Source organism: Battus philenor, unplaced genomic scaffold (genome assembly GCF_028537555.1).
Source record: "Battus philenor isolate CCGP_79_NKW_IND1 unplaced genomic scaffold, ilBatPhil1.0.hap1 SCAF_29, whole genome shotgun sequence".
In the NCBI taxonomy this organism is placed as follows: domain Eukaryota; kingdom Metazoa; phylum Arthropoda; class Insecta; order Lepidoptera; family Papilionidae; genus Battus; species Battus philenor.
Window position 1 is genome coordinate 4,286,990 of NW_027181692.1, and position 24,891 is coordinate 4,311,880.

Here is a 24,891-nt window from a genome sequence, read left to right on the forward strand (position 1 = left end):
TCATTTATGACCAGTTACATGAAAATTAATTCCTACAGAAAACTAAAAAGAAACTGCGAGATTTCTAATTTTTTTATGCTTGTAATAACAATTTTATCTTAAAAATAGAACATCAACACAATTATTAACCAAACATTGTGAATAAACTCTAATATATATTTATAATTATAGTAAAATGCCTTAAGGCAGAGCCTGTGCTTAATAAATTTACTAAGAGATAAATTTACTGCATTTGTAGTTTGTTATAAAATCATATACATTAACCTACAGATGAGATTCTGCTCATGTTGATGTGGGAACAGCAAGTTTATTTTTATTCCTTGAATTATGTAGAGGAAGTTCACTGTTAGTATTCAGAGTGTCATAACTATAATTAGTACAATTAAATTACTACAATTACTTATAATTAGTTTTCATAAATATAAGTTTAACCAGGGAATGTAATGTCAAACCAAATTGATTTGTATTTAGTTCTAATTTAGACAATACTTGATTTAATTTAAAAAGACTGGTATGTTAATGTAGTAGACTGTGATTAGTAAAAAAAATGTAGTTATGTAAAACATTCACATTTTAGAAACATTAAAAATTAGAATTACAATTAGTGGATTTAACCAATAGATGAACTCGGGTACCAAAAAAATAGGGGTCATATAGTGATAACAAAATTGCTTTTATTGAATATTTCCAGGGTTTACTGTTTGCACATAGGTTGGTTTAACAATGACTATATTTTAATGACATATTGATTATTGTTGTTTCTATTATGGTTTTTTATTTGAGTTACCTTGTGTAGCAGTCATTCGTTTATTTTTTAGAATTTTAACTATTTTTGTTAGATGTTAGTAAACTATACTTTATGAAATCTTTTTTTATTACTAACAAATGCTGGTTTTTTAATTTACAACTTCATTGGGTATAAGGTGAAGTGCAGCCTCCAAGTTCTTATGTTTGTTAAGCTGAAATCCATGAAGGACTTCAAACCAAAACACATCAAGTATTGTGATTTGAGATTGTACATATTCCAATAATAATTGTTTTTGGATTACAAAGTTTATGTAGACCAATGTTTTATTTTTCGACATACCTTACTACACACAACACCTATGGAGAATAATACCTAAATACTGTATTCTTAATAAATGAGTTTATAATTATTATTTGAAAGCTATTTTTTATTATATGAGAAATGACCAGTGCATGATGACAACACTATGTCACCCGATGGACGCGCACTGTAAGGGCCCACTAGTTAGATAAGGGTGTACTTTTTGTAGGCCTACCCTCGCTGCGTCTAGTTTCGTGGTCACCCTTAGAGGACTATTTGGCCACGACCGTCAGTTGCAAGAGCAATGTGCCTGCCACTTCAAACGGTCATAGTCTTAGTCAAATGCTGTACTTCTAACTACATTTTTGACCTTGGTTATTCCGAGAGATTCCTCATTTCTAATGTCATCATGTTATAATCATCTTTAAAAACGAAACTATAATGAAGTTATTAAAAAGCATCTTGTATTTATTATTAAAAAAATATATATTTAATGAAAAATTAATATATGCTAATATAACATAACGGTTAATAACATATAACGTAAACAAATAAATGGTCAATGAGGTATGTTACTAAACCTTATTTCTCATTTTAATAAAAACCTATTTGAAACAATAACCTTTGTGTCGAGTGTACCAACATAGCTATTAGAATTTCTTAATAATTCATTTATTTTATGAAGTATCACTATTTAATTTTTAAGAAACGTATATTGAGAAAAAATAGAATTTAAGAGCAAAGTTTTTCACATCAATCTTAATACAAAATGAGATAAGATTTTATTGCGAAAAATAGGGAAAATGAAAAAATGCAAATAACAAATTTAGTTTATTTTTATGTATTGTCATTAAAATTTACAAAAGTAACCACAAAAATTAGACTGGCCTTTGCCAGTCATAAATAATTTGTTGAAATTAGTCAGTTTGTCTCAAAAGAAAGTTTTTTTTTCTTTTCTTTATTTGTTAATGTTTTTGAATATTTCTTCCCATTCTTGTTAAACAATAAAATTTGTTTTTTTTTTCTAAAAACTTGCATGGGATCAATAATAATCATTTACAACTTTGAATGTGCATCGGAGTAAATATAACACGCGTCGAACACCCCAATATTATAGTGTTACCGAAACTGCTGTACCGCGTAATAAGAAACAGCTGCGGGGTGGGGGCCTAGGAAAGAGAAAAAGCATGAGCCCCGTCTCCCGGGGCACGGTACAGCGGTGCCGGTACCATTACAGTCTAAGAGTGTAGTAAATAACATCAGAAGTCGATAACATAAAAATAAAATGCTTTATAATCCATTCATTTTTATTTCATAATAATTATGATATTAAATATATGCATACAATCGCCAACAATTAAATGGATATACACAATCGCCGATCGCCAACCCACTTGCTAAGCGTGGCATATCCCTTATAGATATCTTTAGGAGAGGTCTATACCATGGCGTTGGGGTCTATGGGCTAAATGTAATCTAAATGACAATATACAATACCAAGGAGCTATCTAAGTAGATATCATAATGTACGCTTCGGCTGTTATACAGCAATAGTGAATAATTGAAGCAAAAACACCTATTATTGCTGTACACAAGTAAGGTGTTAATCACCAATGTATAATGTACAAGATATTAAAATCATGCCCCTTCCCGCTAGCCGGTGATGACGATATTAAAACTAGTGAATAAGCAAGTAGCATTTCAGCTGGCATTTAAGCTGGTGAAATGATTTACAGTACGGTGTTGGAGTTGTCATCAGGTCCCGGGGATGATTTGTTTATCAACCCTTTAAAATTAGTTACCTCATCGGGAGTCACGAAGGTAAGGTAGGTCTAGCGGAAGTTCCAATTTAATCCTAACCTCCTCTTAGGCCATCTGCAGATGGTTCGTGTGGTCGAGGAGGGATTAACAGAATATCCGCCTCGAGTGCCCTGATATGGTAGTCGTACTGCTGGTCAAGTAGTGCAACTTGTCGAGCGGAGCGCGGACGGTGAGTTGTACGGAACGGTCACGAGCGGGCAGCACTGGTCGCGTGGGGCGCGGACGGAGCGTGCGATCGCTACGAGAGATCGAGCCGAACTAGGGGGAGAGTCAGTCTCATACCTTGTGGCAGCGAGGTGCGCTGCCCACAGGTCTGGGTGCCACTTAGCAAACTCTGTAAGTTGCTGGAGAGACATGTTGATTTCGTTTAAATTGTGAAGTAATGAATTGTTGTGTACTTACAATTGTAGACACGTGGTCTCCCTGCCCGGCGGCAGGGAGATGGGCGGGCTTTGTGTGCGGGCGCAGGTAAACGGAGCGTCACTTGCCGGGAACAATAGGCGGCCATAACAATCTGGCCATCGTATGTGCCGGGTGATGGTGGGCAGCAGGGGGTTAGCCCCCGGTTGCTGGGCATTGTAATGTTCAAACTTTCACTTAGTTGGATAGAAACAGGTGCAGTTAAGAGAATCCTATCTATGTTAAGACGTTCTCTACCGCAGCTAACTGTCCTAGCAATACTAGGCCCACGTGGGGGCCGACTGGAGTTGTGGAGCCGCGCGAGACACGGATCCCGCTCCGAAGCGGGAATGCGACAGCGCGCGACGGGTGAGCGGGCGTTCGACCGGAGAGCGCGGCACTTTTCACGGACCGAACTGTTGCGCTAGCGGTTGGCTAGCGGTGTAGTCGACCGGGTCGGGCACGAGGGGGCAGCGCTGGTCGCGAGAGGAGCGCAGCGACCGCAAGCTTGCGATCGCTACGAGCTGTCGAAGCGGACTTCGGCGTGAGCCTCCTTCTGGAGGATTTGGAGATCTTATAGGGATTTGTACAGGCCTTATTAACCTAGGGGGAGGATTGAAAGAGGCGGGGGACTCTCGGATGGAGCACCGCCGGAGATTTTGGCACTAAACAATGACGGTAATATCCACCAATGTATCCGATGCCAGATAATTGCATATTTTTACCTTAGCCTTCCCCTAAATATCTTATAAAGGGAATGTGCTCTTATTTCTGAATACATTGAAAACCACGTATGTTTTCTTTTTTTTCATAAGCTTTAAAATAAGTTACAAAAACCATGAAAACTTGGGATTTAGCTAGAACTGAAAGAGATGAAATTTTATTTTACAAAATTTCTTCATGAATGTGACTCGGTTATTAGTGGTTTTATCCAGTATAATAGGATAGTAGCGTAGTGATGTAAATTTAGACTCATGATGTAGACCCATAGATGACAGAAGGTAATTATAAGATTTCTTATGACTCGTTATGACCGGGAGCCGCTGCACGTAAGGATTTCTCAAGATTCTTCAAGGCAGGCGTGATGCTCGTCCCCAGGTCTTCGACCACGCTCGACAGGTATACTGTGGAACAAACAAAACAAAACATTTCACTGAAATTATTTTTTGTGTATATCTTTAATTAATTTTATTCATATGGGAGCTTCTTCTTCTTCGTTGTGGTCATGCTCTGGACGGTTCTGATGCACCCGTTGATCTTGCTATGCGTTGCCATGTAGCTCGGTCTTTACCGGAGTGAGGACATTTATTTACATATTTATTACACTACAGAATATCTCACAACAGCTTTCTGGTAGAGTGGATAGTTCAAGAACCAAGTCGTCCAGATATACAATGTCCAGTTCATTTAAGACACTCCGAACCCATGAATCTAATGCGATGTGCCCCGGAGAGAAGATAACGGGACACTGAGAAACTCTAATTGTCACGACTGCTCTACCAGGAGTACATGACACATTGTACAGCCAATTGGGTATTAATTTAAAAGAGAGAAACCTATCATTTCATTGGCCCAGCGCGTTGTAGGGGGTGGGATACGGTGCCCGGGGCTGTAACCCACATAGCAGATTAAAGCAGACCTTGCAATCATAGATTTCTTCCCTATAAAACTAAATTCAAATGATCTAACCAATGCTACTTTCGAAGAAATGAGCTGATGGTCCCTCTTGATAGACCTAAATTCAGCTGTTTATATTATCTTACTTCTACACCTACAGCCCTAAATGATGATATAATTTTCGTTATTAATATTTTTGTATGTAATAGTCATATAAAAAACGTACTCCTTATCGAGAGATATTAGTGTCTTCCAATGATAGTCAACCAATGTGTGTTACCAGATTTGATTTCTGGGTTTCTCATCGTGGGTGCTATGCACGGGATTATATATTATATATGTTCTCTCCGAGATTGTATCAGTAATGATTGGGTCAATTGACGAATTGAAAGTATATATCCCATCGAAATGGGAAGTTGAAGTGGCAGGAGGCGGGGCACGCAGAACAGATGGCCGCTAGAGCCGCAGGTTCTGGAGTGTAGACTTCGGACCGACAAGCTAAGCGTGGAACCTCCATCGACCTTGTTAAGGTAGTCAGAAGAATCTGAGTGCAGGCTGCTTTCGAACGGTCTTATAGCAAATCTATGGGGGAGGTGTATATTTGGAATGTCATATGGCTGAAATAAGGCCACGTAAGACCGGTCATCATGACGATCATTGGAGGAGGCCTATGCCTTGAAGTGGACGTCCATCAGTTGATATGAAGGATGTATGAGCTGTAGTGAGGGTACTTTACCTATGTCAGTGAGACAGCGTTTAGTGCCCAGCGCGTCCATGTTTCGTATGTTTAGAATCTTTTCCGCGTAAACTTCGCACGTGTGCGTGCACACCTGAAAAGTTTTTATCTGTTAAATTCTCTTATCGTACAGTACCTATATTAAAAGGCTGACGTTAATCACGAAGCAGCAGGTACTCAATGACCCTGAGGAATAACATTCTTAATACTACTACTACTCGGCTAGCTCAGAGACCCAAAGTGGGTCTTGGCCTCCGAAGCGAGAGACTTCCACTTTCCTCTATCTTGCGCCATCGTCTGCCATTGGTTGACATTCAATTCGCGCATGTCTGCCTCAACGCGATTGATCCAGCGATACCTGGGTCTACCCACTGGTCTTCGACCCCTCGGTTTTTCCAGGTACGCTACCTTCACGCTCCGATCCATTCTTCCATTCCATTCCATCCGAAACATTCTTAATAAACTTATCTAAATGGACGTAGGCGCCTATCGACATTATTTTTGTCATTTCTGACTACGAATCGCATCTATTTTTGATTGGATTATTGTCACTATAATGTCGAGAACGTGTCTTACTAAGACGCGCGCGACTTTTGAATCACCCCGAAGGAAAGACTTGGCGGGAACACCATTTTTCAGGATTGATGACATATTTATGATTAAAGTGCTTGGAGATTCCATAAATACCACCCAATTGTGAAAAACGATGATCATTAGAAAAAAAGAAGGCTTAAAATGTATCTTGAAATTTTTTTACATGTAAACGCATCCTTAGAATGAAGTCGTTCACTAGTGATATTCCGTGCAACAGTTAAAAAATATATCATAAAAGTATACAAGCTGGTTAATGATTTATTGAATGCACCAATTGCTCACTTTACCTCTGATAAGAACTGCCAGGGTGCTTGTTTCTCTGGCAGATGCATCTCAAGATGCTGCGGCAGCGTCATCAGGTACTGGCCAATCTGGAAAATAACCAATGTTATTTAGTACCCAGAACTAGGTGTATACACTTTCACACAGTTCTTGAAATATATTAAGAAATCTGGATCACATGGCTCCGTTTTGAACAGTGTAAAACTTGACGGACGATTTTAAAAAATGAAATCTGCATTTTTATTCTATCGTTCAATGAAATTTTATTTACATTATTTGCACATTCTTTATTTCAGTTATATATAAATTTGTCACCATACACTCTGCAAGATTTGATACTCAATATTATCTAAAGACCAGATGCCGGATCTGGTCAATATTTTTGTAGTAGTATAAATGTGGAGATTCGCAGAGGAACCAAAGTTACTAATGCGGCTAACATTAACACGTCTAAAGTGGCAGTGGAGGGGGAACAATGCTCATGCAACCAATGGTCTTTAGGGTCAAATGGTTCTTTAGTAGAGACCACGCGTTGGTAGACGTGGCGTGAGGAAGCCCCTCTAGATGGACCGACGATATAGTTAAGGTCGCCGGAAGTCGCTGGATGTGGGCAAGACCGGTAATTGTGGCGATCTTTGGAGGAGACCTATGACTTGCAGGACGTCTATCGGCTTAAAAAAAAGCAGATACTTGAGGACCCGAGTCCGCGATCTCACATTTAACGAAGCCATAAATCTCTTGGCTTATATCACTAAAATCAACAGACACTATATACTTTGGAATTAATTATTAAATATTGAAATCCAGGAACAATTGACATACATTAAATTAAATTAAAAAGAAATGAAATTAATAATTTATCGTCAATCATTCTTGATTTTTTTTCTTGTTGACATAGTTAAAATCGCTGGCGTGCGATCAACGCAAGACCAAAGATCGTGGCGATCTTAAGAGGTGGCCTTTTCCTTGCAATAGACATCTATTCGTTGACATGGTGATGAATATTTTTCTTATGTTGTCATTGTTGGGTTGATTAAAATGTTATTATTATCAACTCACCTCTGTGATGTACTCCTGGGGCGAGAGCGCAAAGTCCGGCAAGTCCGTAGAGAGGGCGTCGTTGTTATGCCAAACCGCCAGCTGAGGAATCTTATCTGCGAATAGCAACAATGGTTACCAAGTTTTTTGATCTATTTAAGGTAATATGTAACTAACCACGGATATCTAAGTTAAAATTATATAATTAGCTTATAAAAAAACATAACACGAGCGAATTTGATTACATTATTAGAACGTTGTAACTTTGGCCAACATCAATAGATGGCGCTATTAGCCGATTGCCCCGCGCAATCATCCGACGTGGGTAGTTGTAAAAAGAACACCATTCAGATTTAGCCGAAAAATTAATAACAAAGAATGAATGAAGACCTGGCTTATCAAAACTTTACGCGACCTTTGATATAAGACATTGCTCGGATATAGTGAATGACACCATAGATCCCTGTCGTACCGCAAGGACTATTTTGTTAGCCCATATTATAGCCGGCAACGTTTTTCGCATGAGGTCCTTTACGGGAATATTCAGTCTTATTCTGCTCTACCTATAATAAGTGTAGATGTATACTTAGATTATAGTATATAAAGGATGTCTCGTCAAAGGTTTAAAAAAAGCTATAAATTAATAAACGTATAACTCATTTGCTGTCAATTAATGTATGGTACTACCTAAAAATTAATGAAGTTGGAAATAATAAATAACGTAATTATATTATAGCAAGAAAAAGCGTTTTCAAAATTCATATAGACTACATATAATTAAATATTGTTAAATATCTGTCTGTCCAGACTTTGTAGTCCTAGAAGTTAATGGCCTGTCGCTTTTTAATATCAAAATGATCACTTTATACAGTGTGGCTGAAAATACAGGTAAAAGCTTTAAAATTTTTTGCTCAAAAATGACCTATACATTTATCCCTTTGAAACATTTATAACCAAATCAAAAAAAAAATTTACATTTTTTTTTGTCGATTGTAGAGATCTTACCTAGCTGCACGTCGACGGGGTTCCTCAGCACGGCCCTTGCGAGCGCTCGAAGCTGTTCTCTTGCACGCTGCAGCCCATTGGTGGAGGGCGGGAGACCAGGGGGCTCCGCCCTCTGCGCATCGGAGTCCAGCAGCAGGCTTCGAAGATCCTCTAACGGATGTTCAGGATTTTCACCTGGTATACATATAGTTAAAAATGTTCATATTGCATTTAATCTGTCCCAGATAAATTTGAAAGATCCTTCCTTTACATATTTTATTTTATATTTAAATTTATATTACCTATGTCAGCTCCTTGGATATCGAAACTAATTACTGATGTGAATAATTATTATTCTTCCATCATAAAACAAGCGAAATCGAAACACTCGATCATAATTAACTAACCGGCATCTTAAGTATTATTAGGAGTGCTGTCATATGCGTGTGCCATTATATCTAAATTGAGAACACATATTTTGTACTTTTGTTATATAAATTCAATACATATAATTTTTGTAAAAAAAAACATCCTTCTGCGTGTTTTAAATGCGTATTAAATCACGGGGCAAAAAAATTCAAATTTCAAGAGATGGCTCACACTAAGGAGCGTGGTGTCCCCTGGTGTAGACTGCTTAGAAATTACGTATCACATACATAATTTCCAAGTCCTTTATCAAGTTGTTTAAAGTTTTTAATGATTAATAAAATAAAGAAACATCTAATTGAACTGAAATATTGATAAAAAGCAACCACACGGTGAATACATGGAATGCTGACAAGTTATGTTTCTACCACCCAACTTACCTCAAGTTTATATTTTTATTTCAAAAATTACTCGTCCGTCCCTATCTAGGGAGCAAGAAGGGCTTTTTTATTCTCATTTATTCACATTCCTATTTTTATTTCCTTTCTCTCCGTACATTCTTTACAATTTCTTTCATTCATCATCTATTTAGCGTCACAATATCTTAGTCTCTACCTATACTTGTCTCCTCATCACAACACCTTCCTTCTCTTTCGCTCCTAAAATACTACAGTAAATTACTTCTTTATATTACGGTTGTTTTATCTATTCTATTTTTACCTCCAGTTTCCACCTCCTGGCGCGCCGCTAACACCCTCAGGAGCTCCGCAGCAGCTGCCTCCAGGGCCAGTGCAGCAGGAAAACTCTCGCTGAGCACTCCAGTACTTCGTCCTGCCGTAACAGCCGCCAGGAATTTTGTCTCAATCCGACGCGAGTGAGAGTTGATGAGGGATAGCATCGCTGATGCGAGACTCTAAAAATTCCACAACAGGTACAGCTAGCGCATAAACTTAAAGTCCACGTTCATTAATAAAGCATATTATTGTATTAAAGACTATATAGGAGACCAACATTGATGTCCTCTGCAAAACATAGGCCTTTTCTAAAAATTGCTACTATGCTAAATCAAAACTACTATCTAATATATACAATTCTCGTGTCACGGTGTTCTAACTTGAACTCCTCTGAAACGACTTGACTGATTTTTACCAAATTTAATATGCGTATTTAGTACGTCTGAGAATCGGCTACTATCTATTTTTCATACCCCTAAGTGATAAAGGTTGTTCACCCTTAAAATTTTTTTTTTTATTTTTTTGACGAAATTTTTTGTTTTTATTTTTTTATGATACAACATACAAAAATACATACAACCCTAAATTTTCACCCCTCTACGATCAACCCTTATTTTTAAATTGAAAATTAAAAATATTTTTTTTTGCAAAACAACGTTTGCGGGATCAGCTAGTTATATATAATAGTAGTCTCTCACCCGTATACCCATATAACTCCAACATAAGTTACCTCAACAGCGGGGGCGTAGAAGGGTGCGATGACGTCACCAGCGATGGTTCGCCCACGGGCGTAAGCGGCGCCAAGCCAGCCTTCGCAGCGCTCCGCCACGGATAGCAACGCCCGAGAATATTCTAGAAGATCCTCCTGCTAACAACCCCAACCCAAACAATCGTAATTTGGAAGATTCACTATTCTCATAACCTATGCAAGCAATGCACACATTACAATGCAAGCCTCCCCTCACAGGAGCCAAGACACTCCATGGAGCATTCGTGTAAATGACCCAAGGCTTGATGGAGAAAAGAGGGCTTCCTAATACAAGAAAAATAATATTTGTTGGCTGTGTGTGTTTATGATATACATATGTGTGTGTATATATATATGATGTGTGTGTGTATTTATATAAATATAAATATATATATGTATATATATATATATAGACTGATTTTATAAAAATCTCACTAGGCGAACTTCATTTCGTCTACGTATTAAAAATGATCAGATTTCAAATTTACACAAAATTATTAAGCTCAACTTTTTAGATGTCTTCGCTAATGTTTTTAATGTAAAACTGTGGTAGCTGACGAAAAACATATTTTAATAGTTACATTTCGAACGAAAAGGAATCTAATATCACCATAGTTATTAAAATTAGTCCCGCTGTTCTTGTGTTATGCAAAGAGTCAACATTTGCAATAAATATATTTCTATTATATAAAATACCTCCTTCAGCTGGCTCGCCTCCAGGTTTGCAAGGAACAGCTGCGCTTGCAGTTCCGTGTACTTTGGCATCAGCTCCCTGAGGGGCACGTAAATCACGCGGCCTAACTCACGCAGAATACTGGTGGGCAGGGTTTCTGTGGGCAGGAGTGATTAGACTGTCATCAGCACAATTTTAGGTGTAGGACTTTCACTTTCATCATCTAACATCTAGCGTTTTTCGACGACCTTGAGAAGGCGGTCTGTACACCTGGTGGGAAATTTTAGAGGGACTCTAACATAATCCTGTCCTCCACTAAGAGGCCAGGTTATTCCTCCCCCCCAGGTTATCTTGAACATCCAGAAAATTTCCCCGAAACCAAAAAAAAAATCACGAAAAGAATGTCTGTCCACGTTGGGTATGGATGTCTCACGCTTGGTTTACCCATGTCCAGAACCACAAGGCTCAGTCTGTTCTGCGTGCTAAGTGTCCACCGGGACAAGGCGGTTACTTTCATTAGACTACTGGTCTCATTCCAGATACAATTTCGAATATCAAAAATTTAGATATAACAGCAATGTTTTATCTGCTCCATATATAGATATTTATAATGACTGTCTTACAGCTTTCTCATTATCTACACTAGTAGATAGTATAAATTAATTTTGTTCAAAGTCGTCAGTGTTTATGACTGACTAAAATTGTTTCACAGGTATTCACCCCACCCTTGAGTTAGTGGTAGAGCGCTGAGATCAACCTAAATCTTTAGTAACTAAGCTCAAGGTGTAACTTAAGGGTCACAGACTTTATATGTTTTGATTTAAAGACCCTAAATATATACTATACTTCATATGTTGAAGTACTTAATTAAATGTAAACAATAATAAAATGACTAGATTTATTATGAGAAATCTTGTTCTTTGGCTGTACACCAAAAATCCTTAGTCTGTATATATTAAGTAATATAAGCGCCCCCTGTTGGTGGCATACTGTTTTTTGTAAACTTATGAAAATGGAGAATGTTATGCGACAAAATTGTAAAGAATTACTATACTAAGCAGAATTGAGGTCAATAACTATGTTATACATTTAGTCGGCTAACCACACGCCATGACAGATTACGTATTGTTGACTGTTGGGCTTACATTTTTGTTTGCAATCATTTTATTTATATCATAATTAATCTTAAGCCCGACTATTTTTATTTGAAAATGAACAATCTGGAATCAGATACACCAAGGTCAATTTGTTGTTTACATTTCTAAGTAAAAACTTCTATTATATAATACTTTATTTCCTTCCTTAATAAATTATTTAGCGCTCCTTATTATATATAGTTTGACACTTGAGTTTTGTTTTCACTTAGTTACGAACCAGGGTAGGAGGTACACCCACAAGGTCGACAGACGATCATGTTAAGAAGACGCTGAATTCAAACTGCAACCCACTGGTCCTATTGGAACTCTATAGAGCAGACACAGCAGTGGTAGCCCAGCAGTATTTAAATGAGACTTGCGATCGTATCAGATTTGACTCCCGGGATACAATCTTAGATGAATCACAATTTGAGCATTAATTATACAGGATTGCCACTGCTTACAAAGAAGTTTCTAAAGGATAAGGCAGCAGCATTCTCTGCGTACCGTAACATAATACTGCTAAGCGTGGCGATTATGGTATATCTCCCATAGATATCTTTGGAGAGGATAGTGGGCGTCAATGTGCTGAAAGGACAACGACGACGGAGGCCTACATCTAGCAGTAGTAGTCTTACGATACGGAAAATGATAAATATTATAAAAAATCTACACATACGACATGTCTTAGCTAATACCATAGATTATATATACCCTTGTTAGGTCTCGGCGCGTCTATAATGGCCCGGATCGATGACACCAGCTCATCTGTGTCAGTCTTCAAATCCACGAGCAACGTCATGCCCTCCTCAGGGCTTTGACACAGCTTGAAGCTTGCAGATACTATCTGAAAATACATTTCTGTAACAGCATAAGACAGGAAGTCGCATAACAGAACTGAGGGTAGATGTGTGAACAAGGAGTGAAACTCTTCAACTCAGAAAAGTTCATACAACTAATATAGGTTAGAAAGGGAAAATTTTATGGAAGCTTGGTTATCTCTGATCGTCTCTAAATATCACATCTAAAAACCTTTCTACCATTACACAGTAGGAACCTATTCTCTGTGAAATATTTTCCTTTAATTGGAAATTAAAACTTAATGACTTCTTTTCAGTCAATAGACGCGCACTGCAAGGCTTCCACCATCTCTGCAAAATATCGTCACAACCAATGCGCAGGCGTCGTCTGACCAGTCGTCTTGCGCTGTCCATCCAGCGACATACCACTACCGTAACTATATCGGCCTGTGGTCAACCTTAGAGGACCTTTCAGCTCTAATTGCCAAAACCTTATAGCTAAGTAAATATAATAATTTTTTTCCTCTCCATCTTAGGTGCATTTCGAATCTATTTTATTTAAAAATTTACACATAACATTACCTGTTTGAAACTTCGTTGTTTCAGCCCATAGAGGACTGCAATGCATAGGCCTTTCCCAAAGAAATCTATGGGTCGTCTATACTATAGTTTATCTAATACAGGGTGGGCCAAAAATTTTTGCAAATAGCAACACTTGATTTCTCCATGAAGATGTTGCGAGAGTTTTTGACACCACAGTTGCATGAATTTGAAGGATACAACAGCCAGACTTGGATGCAACAAGATGGTGCAACATGCTATACCTCAAACGTGACTTTACCAGTGGTCAAACAATTGTTTCCTAACAAATTGATTTCTCGCAGAGGTGATATCCCATGGCCTCCCAGAAGCCCGGATCTTACACCTTGCGATTTTTTCTTGTGGGGATTATGACGACCATATCACAATTAAAAGAAAACATCCACGAGGAGACAGCCACGATTCCTCGCAGCATGTGTCAACGAGTTTTCCAAATTTTACGTAGTCGTTTACAGGAGTGCCAATGGCGAGACGGAGCACAACTCGACGATGTAATTTTTAAAAAATAAATTTTAATAAATGATAGTTACAGTAAATAAATCATAAACAAAATAGCATTTGTACTTTTATTTCTACACATGTTTCAAAAGTGCAAAAATTTATGGCCCACCCTATATATAAAATTTCCATGTTACAATGTTAGTTACCGTACTCCTCCGAAACGGCTTGACCGATTTTTACTAAATTTTATATACGTATTCAGTAGGTCTGAGAATTGACTACTATCTATTTTCCATACCCCTAAGTGATAAGGGTTGTTCACGCTTAAAATGTTTTTTTTTAATTTTTCGACAAATTTTTTTGTTTTTATTTTTTTATGATACAGCATACAAAAATACATACAACCCAAATTTTCACCCCTCTACGATCAACACTTATTTTTTATTTGTTTATTAAAAAAAATTTTCTCGCAAAATAACGTTTGCGAGCTCATCTAGTGTATATATATATATAGAGGACGCTACAATTTATCCTTCGGAAACTTCTTTTTGAGGCAATGCTACATAATTTATGCACAAAGTATGAATTACATAGCATTGTATCCCGGAAACCGAACCCGCAACATGGGACAGTAAGTCTCAGTTCTTTACAGTTGGTCTACTACTGCTCAAAAAATAATTATAACTGGTCGCAACATAAAAGAGACAAGACAAACTTATGTAGATAGAAGCATGTTCTGTGAATTATTTTTCTATCACAAAAAGCACAATTATTTCTTGGTCTCCGGATTTTTCATTCATTTTAACCTTCTCTGCATTTATTACAACCACTATAACGTTATATACTTATTTAAATTTCCGTTATTTCAATTTACTTCTGTATCTACACTATTGTACAGTACATGTTCACACCGTTGAGTTATAATTATATTTCTTTAAGAGTGGTCCGTTTATTCTAACAGTGTTTATATAGTCCAAGTATTAAAAATTACACAAAGCTTGGACCTCCTTTTAATACACATGCAGAACTCTCAAGTTGATATATCGGTAATATGTTCGGGACTCGTAACTTCGAATGTCGCTGATAGATGGCGCTGGTTAGTCTCACTATAGATACATCTCTAAGTATATAGACAAATACTTCAATACACTATACAGAAACAACAAATCGACACAAACTTATTAATTTAATTATTCACTCTGTATTTGGCACTAATCGGTGTAACATAACTCCTAAAGATGCCCCGTGGAGGGGTGAAACACGTGTTGAGTGAATTAAAGGTGGCAGTTGTGTAATTCGCATTGTTTGCCACATACGCATTTATCAGCGGGCTGGCGCGCGGTGCACTTTGTTCCACGACTACCACTGCATGTGCGGAAGTGGCTAAATATTGGTCCTTTTCTTACTTAGGATGGCCTTCCGCAAGGTAACGCCTAATTCCATTAAATAAAAGCTTATCAATTGTTCCACATACCTTAGTTGGAGAGGGATCCAAAGACAACAGCACGTCTGTATAGAGCCTCATCAGTTCCGTTAACGGGGTCTCCGCCTGCAGAACAGTTGACAGCCACTCCACCTGGATTGCAAGGCTGCATTTGTTATTACAGTAAACGATTTATCCACCTGGATATTTACTAACCGGTGGATATTATACAGAGTGACTCATTATAGGTGTATAAGCTTTAAAAACGTGATTAATTAATAAGCCTCTACGAAAGTCAATTCACTATCCGTAGGAGTTTACGTTAAACAGTGATGGCGCAGCGGTGAAGAGCTAAGACAAGAGACCGTAGATCGCGGGTTAAATTCCGGAGACAATCTTATATAATTCTCACTTTGTGAATTATTTATATTAGATTGCCACTGATCACCAAACAAGTTTCCAGAGGATGGTCAGCAGCGTCTAATGTATATCATAATACCACACTGCGATCACCAATGGAATTATAATTCCCCAAAGATATGTAAACTATAGTTTATCCCCCATAGATATCTTTGGGAAATGCCTAAGCCTCGCAGTAAAGATAAAGGTAAGATAAAATTCATTTATTCAACATTGAAACCTCCAACAGAAATCTTATTGATCATCAGATCATCTATAACATAGCCCTGTCTTTCCACCTTCAGATTCCCATCTATTTCAATCGATATGATGATATAGCATATAGGCGAACTGAACAGGATTATGTATGTGTTTGGAAATGTATTATAAAAAATGTATCATAAAAACATTAAGAATTTTCCAATAAACTGCGACGTACAACATACTGGAGACAAAACAAATTATTTTAAACTAAGTCTCGAATTCGTCGAACAAATCCTTTTATTACAATACACTTACAACAGAATCTCAAATAATGCACAAAAAAATTTTATTAGATTGAAAAAAAAATTTTAAAGAACGTTTGTTTGTTATGGGTTACTATCAAAATGACTTCATATAAGATTATACACTTTTGATCTATTTGCCAAGGTCCATTATATTGTTTATTTGAGTTTCTTTCGTTTTTTTCTCCCCAGGTCTGAGGCATTTGATACAACAGTTGGTATTCATTTTTATAATTAGTATTTATTTTTCACAGACAGCACTTGTGCCTTTTGTTTTACATTTACGTTCAATATTTTCGAATATCTTTTTCCCTTTTTGCATGTTACAGTGTTTAAGTAAAAAGGTAAATCTCTTAATGTATCTTAACAACGCCCTTACTACGTTCAGTAAAGATTACAGTTAGTGCGACCACTGCCTCATCCCTACTCCATATTACCATCTTCAATTTGTGCGCCACATCTTGCGTCTCATTTGTGTAATCTACGCAGGAGTTCGTTTGACGTAATACAGCTACCACTGTTGGTAGATTCAATTTGATGTAAACATAAGATAATCCATCTCATTTTTCGTCTCATCGTTTTAATAGAAGAATTGCTGCCTCTATAGATTTTGTACCGCACAAACTTATTATCAATGGTCAATAGAAAAAAGGATAGGATGAGTAGTTTCCGATGTAAAAGATTTAAAGCAATGATTTTATAGCTTATTAGCTATAAATTAATGAATGTTATATGCTATACAAAAATCAATGGATAATGTAGTAAGATTAATTTTTTTCTAAATTCGGATTAATTTAAAATTGTATACGTTAAAAAATGTATAAAAGGTACTATAGGCGGTTTTTTCAAGGCAATATTTTAAATACAACCATAGTTTGTAACAATATGTAGTATTTAACATGTATATATAAACAACCCAAAAAAATAAATATATACATATATACATCAATATTACTACTACTATATACTTCTAGTTTAGATAACCACATACTAGAATTAATTATTGTTTACTCTGTCTATGTCTCTGCTGACTTTGTATTTGTCTATCAACTTGACATTTTCAAAAAAAGTAAAAAATTGTATATCTAGATTCTGAATAAGAATATAAAAAAATTTAAAAGTAGTGTGAGAAAAATCACCTGTCTCTCTCCGTCGTCGGTGAGCATGCGCGCGAGGAGGCGCGTGGAATGCGCGTGCGCACGTCGCCAGTCGGCCGCCAGCCGTGTCGCCGCCGCGCGCCTCCAACAACGAGCCGCCGACCGCCCGCGCCCCATACCGCGGTACAGCGACACATACGCACACGTACGCTCTGCGCATTCATACGACATAAAATAGCTTTAGTAGTAGAGACTTTCCTTATAACATACAGGATGATTGGCTACAGGTGTAAAAGCTGTGAAGAGATGAAGTATACATCTTCTTTTTTTTCAGGAGATAGACGCTCTCTGCAAGACGAGCCTCCCTCCTGGGTCGTAATATTGACTGGTCTTGTGCTACCCGCATCCAATGACTTCCTGATCTTAACTTTATTGTCAATCAACCTAGTCGGGCAATTCGGAGGACTCTGATGTAATTCCTGTTTTCCAGGCATTTTAGTTTTACTTTCATTCATTTACACCTTTTTGTACACCATAGACAATAAATAGAGAAAAACGAAACGAAAAAAAAAGAAACAATCTTATCACTCGAGGCGATCTTTACCAGAAAACCTTTAGATGGAGATAAGAGGCATGAAGGATAGGGCAGTTTAGGGTGTACATACATACAAATACATACATTACTATGCATATATTCGCATAACTTTTTTTTACATTGCATTCCTTTTTGACCAAGGAATTCCACTATTTTAGGAACGATAGCGTGAATCAATGTACCTGATCGTACATGATAAAGTGGCATCTGAGTCTTGGTCAGTTTAACCTGGAGAAGTGTATTAAAATATTAATCAATTCGATAGAAATGACTCACCAGCGTCCATTTGAGTGAGGGCGTCTATGAGAGGGGGACTGACAGCTGCCTCCAGACGATTGTACAAAGTCTCCAGCTGCACGCGCTTAAACTCGTAATCCGGAGCATCGCTTAGTACCTATAGTGATGAGGAAACTTGATAAACATATGACTTTATATCTTAATACACAAAGTTGAATTTTTGAAATGTGTAGATAAATTAATTTTGACCACCAACGATGTTCGGGACACTAACTTCGAAGGTCACCGACAGATGGCGTTGAAAATAACTGTCTCGCGCTATGATTGAGTTGGCAATTAATAAAGTATGACATAAAGCCTCTTCTTTCTAGATATAAAGATCCTCTTAAATAGAAACCTTCAACTCAAAATGCGTAGCTAGGAGAACTTGAGGCACACCATGATTATAGAAAAACATAACACTCACAAGAGTATTCTTTATGGTCACTTTTACAAATATCCTTCATACAGGAATGGTTTATTTCCTAGCTTTATCACCGATACAAAAATTTAAAAAATGTGTATAGAATATACATAAAAAAGTTTACATAGTTATAAACTTTTTAATGAATTTCATCATCAGCATTATTTCAACCTCTGGATGTTTACTGCTTCATATAGATTTCTGAAAGAACCGATTGGAAGTTCATCATTCAACAGTTTCCGACGACCTTAAGAATGACGGCTGTTCACCTTGTGAGAAGAACAGTCAAGATTGATGTTAATCACCTCTAAGCTTGCAGTCATCGCGGCAACCTGCTCAGAAAGCTCAGCCAATTTGTCTCCGCTCGTTGGCACTCCCGCCTCCAGGATGTCTTCTAAGGACGTCGCCAACGCCGCCCACTTGTCGGCTTCACGGAGAGCAGATGCAGCAGTCTGTAAAACAGAAAATCATTATTTTAGACCTTTTGAATTTGTTTTAGGGCAGTTGAATTTCATGTGGGAAGATAAATTTGATACGAGGCCGTTAAATTGTATTTGTCTTAGATTAGTTAAATTTGCTTAAGAGGTCTGGGATAGTTGGACTAAACGTGGCATACTTCATGTGTGTGTTTCGCGTAGATTGGTGAAAGCTAGATGGAGATTTGTGAATGCTGGATGGAGATTGGTGGATAAATTTATAATATTTTTTATTTTCATAAAATCAATATTACAATACAAAGCAGTAAGTACTGCTCAACAAGAAACTCTATCCCTAGGCACAGGGTGTCAAATAAATTTAATCGAAATAACATTTTGGACTGATGTACAGTGTTACACTTAAAAATATTCAGCAAAGATAAACATCTCAGTTCAGGCAGTTTTAACCAGCCTAGGCAAAAGATAAATACTTTCGAGAAGGTATTTTTTTATTTCTGAACACTTTAAATTATAAAGTATTATAAATTTTATTAAACTTAAAGCTTAATTTTATAATATTAGGCTTCATGTGTAACGTGAAGCAACGGGCTAATTCTGTCTGGATTGATACAGCGAATATATGAGTAATCACTAGATGTTACAGTTAAGGAATGGCAGCAACTTCTCCGTGAGATTCTAGAAGTGAAATTCCTTATAAATGTGACGGGTAGAGTCCCAGTAGTTTTTTTAAATGACCTTTACTCAGCCCTCTACATTGCTTACAATTCAAAGAGTTTCCTAACTCGAGTTGCAGTGATACATGTTCTTTGAAGGAAATATTTTTGTCTTTACTTATGCCTAAATATTTAGTAGAAGCAGCTTTGGAGATTATCGAACAACAAAAGGTCGTGTGAGCCCAAGGGTATTGATTGTTAGGCATGACTGTATTGACAAGTTGTGATAGTGGGATAATTGGGCTAAGGATACGGAATTATTAAAGTGGATATATTACAATATTTTTATTTTAGAATATTAATAAAATATTAACACACCTCCAAACGGCTCTTCAACCGGTCGATCCTTTGGAGGCTCTCTATCGACTGCCCCGTTTGTTGCTCCACACCTTGCACTTGCTGCTCTAAAGTCACCAGCTTCTGCTGCAGCAAAGCACCTTCAACTTGCAGACTCGAAGCATCTTGCAAGATCCGAGGCACTGAGTTTACAATCTGGAATGCGTAGACTCTTTATTATCTTGATGCAAATAAAGTGAATTTCAATTACTAGATTGCGTCATCATATGCATTATCACGATATATACAACACATATCTCTCCTCGCAGATCTTTGGTGAAAACTCAGCCACAGCTAATTTGCATTGGTCGTTCATTATCTCAGTAGTCATAGAGTCGATAGATGGCGTTAGCAGACAATTGCCTCGCGCTATAAATTAGCGCAAGTGGACACAAGCGTAACACACTTATAGAGAACACATATATACACACATCGTCACATCCATCCTTAATCCTTTAAGATCAGAGAGATGCGTCTTAGGAACAACCTCGCATGATCTGCATCCGCAAGAATTCGGGATTCCACAATGCACTTACAGCACTGTCTCCGCCCTAGACACCCAAGTCACTGGTACCGTTGCTACCACCATCCCAGTTATTCCAGCTACATTACATCCACTTTAATTGCGTTGCACCAAAGTACCTCTGCCTCTATCATAATTTTTTTCGCGCTGAATGGCGGCCATCGCCGTCTTCCTTTTCCGCTATTAGCGAAAGCGGTCAAAGGAAGATCTCGCTTTAACAAATAACAATCTCTAACCTTCACACAGTCACCACAATAAACATTTATACTATTTTAGTACACACCTTCACATGCCATGTATCTGGCTGTAATTTTTGTAAAGCAGTATGCGTTCCTCATTTCACAGAATAAGTGTCACATGAAACTGTAAAAGCTACAGGTCTAATCAATGAATGCATTCATAAAGGTCTTCGCTTGATTCCAGCACTTCCGAACAACCAATACAATCATCGTAAAACAAGCAACGAACACTTTTTGCGAACACTCACATGAGATCATAATGTAAAAACAATTGGCAAGCATCTAATAGTGAATCGGTTCTAACATGCGATCCAAGTGCGTATGCCACACGGCTGGAAATCTCTCGTACTTTGAATGCGAATAAATATTAATGTAAATGAGCCCTTCATATGAAAGTATTAAGTCATTAAATAAATTAAAATATTAGTAACTCCCTCAATTTTTTTAGTTTAAAATCACTGCCCTTAATTGATGAGAACAATGCAAAGAGTAGTGGAAATGCTGGAACCAAAACCACAATGCTCGTTGATGGTGGGTGATCCATATATCATTGAATCTTGGAGAAGTTTCTGTGGGGCAGGTTTTAAAATCAAATATCCAGAAGATAGTCAGCATCCTCTGCGTACCGCAATACCACACTACGATCACCAACTCGCCTACCAAGGTTGACGATGATGGTATATATCCCCCCAAAGATATCTATGAGGTTGGCCGATGCCTTGCAGGGGGTGAAATTGAAATTACAAAATGACTAAAACGCAGCAATTATTATATAAACTGTGATTAGATATTCAGATGCATATTCGCAGTTGAAGTATTAAATTGTTATACAAAGCACTTATATATAAACTAAAGTGCAAGCAAGACAACATTATTCATTTATCTATTAGTAATATAAGAAGAGGATAAAAAGAAGCTGTTTCAATGATTTCGAAAAGTGCATCACTTACTTGTGTAGTAGTTTCATCTAAGGAGTTTGTTAATTGTTTCATATACAGCTGCAGACGTGTTACAGCATTCGACACAAACACCTTGAAATAAAGAGAAGTAAATTTAAAACACAGCCTGTATTTATCTCTCTCTTAGATAGATATCTCTTATATATATACACTTATTACGATATATATATATCGACTGCAAAAGAATCAGGCATGTAATGGCAATTTAAGAGGATGGCACATTTAGTAAACAGGTAGAGAGGGAAGTGTGGTCGGTGAAGGAGAACACCAATGCAAGGAGGCTCCTTCTAAAGTTGCTACACAAGTTGTAAGCTTCAAGCACTGTCGCCGGCCACCCTTACTACAACTCCATGGACCCGGCACCCTGGTCAGTTCATGAAATGCTGAAAAGTCATGCCTCTTAATTTAAAACTATGTGTAAAATTATTATATACATAATGTAACATAATAATTATGTATTTATTACCTAAATTTAAAATTATGTAACAAATAGCCACAGACACATGATAAAAGAAATAATAATAAACTCGTAAAGCCTGCATTTTTACAAATCCTCCACGGTTCTAAGTGTATGCTTATACAATTAAGTCCCACAAGACCTTTTTTAGCTTAGATTTTAATTTTCTTAGTTTTAAACCTAAAATTATAAATATACTATTAAATAAATCTTATTATAGCATACAAGAGTTTTTAATTCATTGCAATATGTAAAATTTGGTTTATTGACTCATTTACATGGCTGACACATCAAAAATTATTAAACATCATTTAAAAAGTTACTGTTGAGTTTCTCAGTAGATCAGCATTCTAAGCTGATGGTAGCTGACTACCTATAATTATAAAATAATTGACAATTCATAAGTAATGTATACTTGAATAAAGATATTTTGAAGTAGAATTTATATTTCATATCATCAACCTAATATACCAATAAAGAAAAGAGGGTAGGTAGTTTGTAAATTCCATCAAGTTTAAAAACTTACTAGTTATATCAGAAAATTTATTTACAAAAACAGTACTTCGGTAATAAAATCCAACTCTAAATGCAGTGAGAGAAAACACAATGAAAGAGAGAGATGACAAGAGCAATTATGGAATTAATGGTATATATCAGGGGGTGGCCAAACTATGACTCTGTGAAAAAATAACAATCAACAAATTCAAAGGCTTTGTTGGGAAGACTCGGAATGTCTGAATTCAATGTTGGTTTCTTTCAAGCCATATTATCAAAACCTTATGATGAGACCACTAGGCTGATCTATGACATGGTCATAGCTTCCCAGCAGTGTTCCTTGTAAATTATGAAAACACAAGTTTATGTTTCTATGGAGTTGCAGTTTTTTCAAGGAAACCCTGGAAAAATTAAGGTAAAAAATACCAATTTATCTTAACTCTAATAGTTCTAAAAGGGATATAAATAAAGCATTCTCAACAAAGTGTAAGAATCTGTCAACCTCACATTCATTTTGTGCACTTACACGAATAAATATTAATGTTAAAAAATATATTAAATTGAATTTATTACATTCTTCATATTCTCGGTTTGCTCAGATGTATGTACCAGAGTGCATGAAAAATTACAAACAAATTGTGTTACTGGCAGAATTGTTGCCAAAAATTTATATTTTTGTTTCTACTCTCAATATAAACATTCAAAATTACTAATAGTTTAGTCCAATAAGAAAATGTGATAAGCTTGACAGCTTTCTAGCTATCATTTAAAAAATATGAACATTTTTCTTCACGCTTATGCCTTATGTAAGTACATATCTCTTTTAAAATTGAGCAATTAATTTTTAAGTTATGTGATACCTATAAACAACATAGTGTTTATAATAAACTTGGACAGAGTTATAACGCCCAAGAATCTTCTAAATTATCATTTGCCATACATTAATTATAGTATGTATTTCTAGCTTAAAACCACTACTCTTGATAATACTAAACATTACCTATGGTAATACATTATCATATATAATAATAGTCTCTAAAAATGTTGAGTTATGAAAGAGGAACAACAGGATCTTTGTATATTCTTGTATTATTCTTAATTTTAGGTGACTTTTGCACTTTAATTAAGGGTTTAATATTTGGATGCTAAATATGTTTAGATTTAGTCTTTATTGTAAACATTTTATCTTTACTGTTAAATCACCACATACAAATCTACAATTTGTAAAACAATCATTTTCTTATATATCAAACATTAATTTCAATAACATTTTTAAAAACTCCAATTGGATTCTTATATAGAAATTTAATTTCACCTCAAATTTAAATTTCATATATTGGACAAAAGAGATTTGAAACAGAATGATATATTTTGAATATATGTTCAAATATATGCTTTATATATACTTATGTTAACACATGAGCCTGAACTAAGTCTCAGACATTACTGTTGGTGCAGATTTCCTGTTTTCCTTAACTTTTATCATTATTATCAGCCTTAAAACATCCACTGCTCGACTCCACAGATTTCAATAGCATGGTTTTTACTTAAGTATTTTAAGACTATTTGAACACTTTAGTACAGAAATGCTTAATGTATATATTTTAATAATTTATCGCTATAGGATTCTATAAACTTCTCAAAAAACTTTATATTTAATTATAAAAAGGTTTCAGTTGTACCTCTTTTTCTTGATTTCCACTGACACTCCAGGCTCTGTTAATCCATTTTTTGGAATCAAAATCATCGTCTGCAAAAGTTTTCAAATCCTAAAAGAAATTATCATTTTACCACACAGTAAGGAAGAATTTAAAAAAAAATTAATTATGTTGCATTTACCATAGTTTTGAAGTAGGTAGAAGTAGACTGAAAGGAAAGATTATTATTATTTATATATTATTTCAATTCTTGGTCGGTGTTTTATGATTCGGCGGTTAAGATCAAAATAAACACGACTTGTTGACGTATACTGGTCAAAGTTGAAAGTTTATGACA

At 36.4% G+C, this 24,891-nt stretch overlaps 1 protein-coding gene across 1 annotated transcript; it reads right to left on the minus strand.

Moving 5' to 3' along the window:
• Positions 1-2,259: 2,259 nt before the first annotated feature.
• On the minus strand, positions 2,260-24,829 carry Cog7 (conserved oligomeric Golgi complex subunit 7). The gene is made up of 17 exons (XM_068769825.1): positions 24,736-24,829; positions 24,579-24,665; positions 21,936-22,016; positions 20,206-20,379; positions 19,043-19,189; positions 18,314-18,431; positions 17,485-17,654; positions 15,492-15,593; positions 12,891-13,023; positions 11,064-11,197; positions 10,350-10,487; positions 9,606-9,798; positions 8,541-8,714; positions 7,557-7,651; positions 6,503-6,586; positions 5,622-5,715; positions 2,260-4,392 (listed from the first exon to the last, which is right to left on the minus strand). Exons 1-17 carry the CDS (start codon positions 24,736-24,738, stop codon positions 4,286-4,288), a joined length of 2,034 nt encoding a protein of 677 aa, XP_068625926.1. The 5' UTR covers positions 24,739-24,829; the 3' UTR covers positions 2,260-4,285.
• Positions 24,830-24,891: the final 62 nt, after the last annotated feature.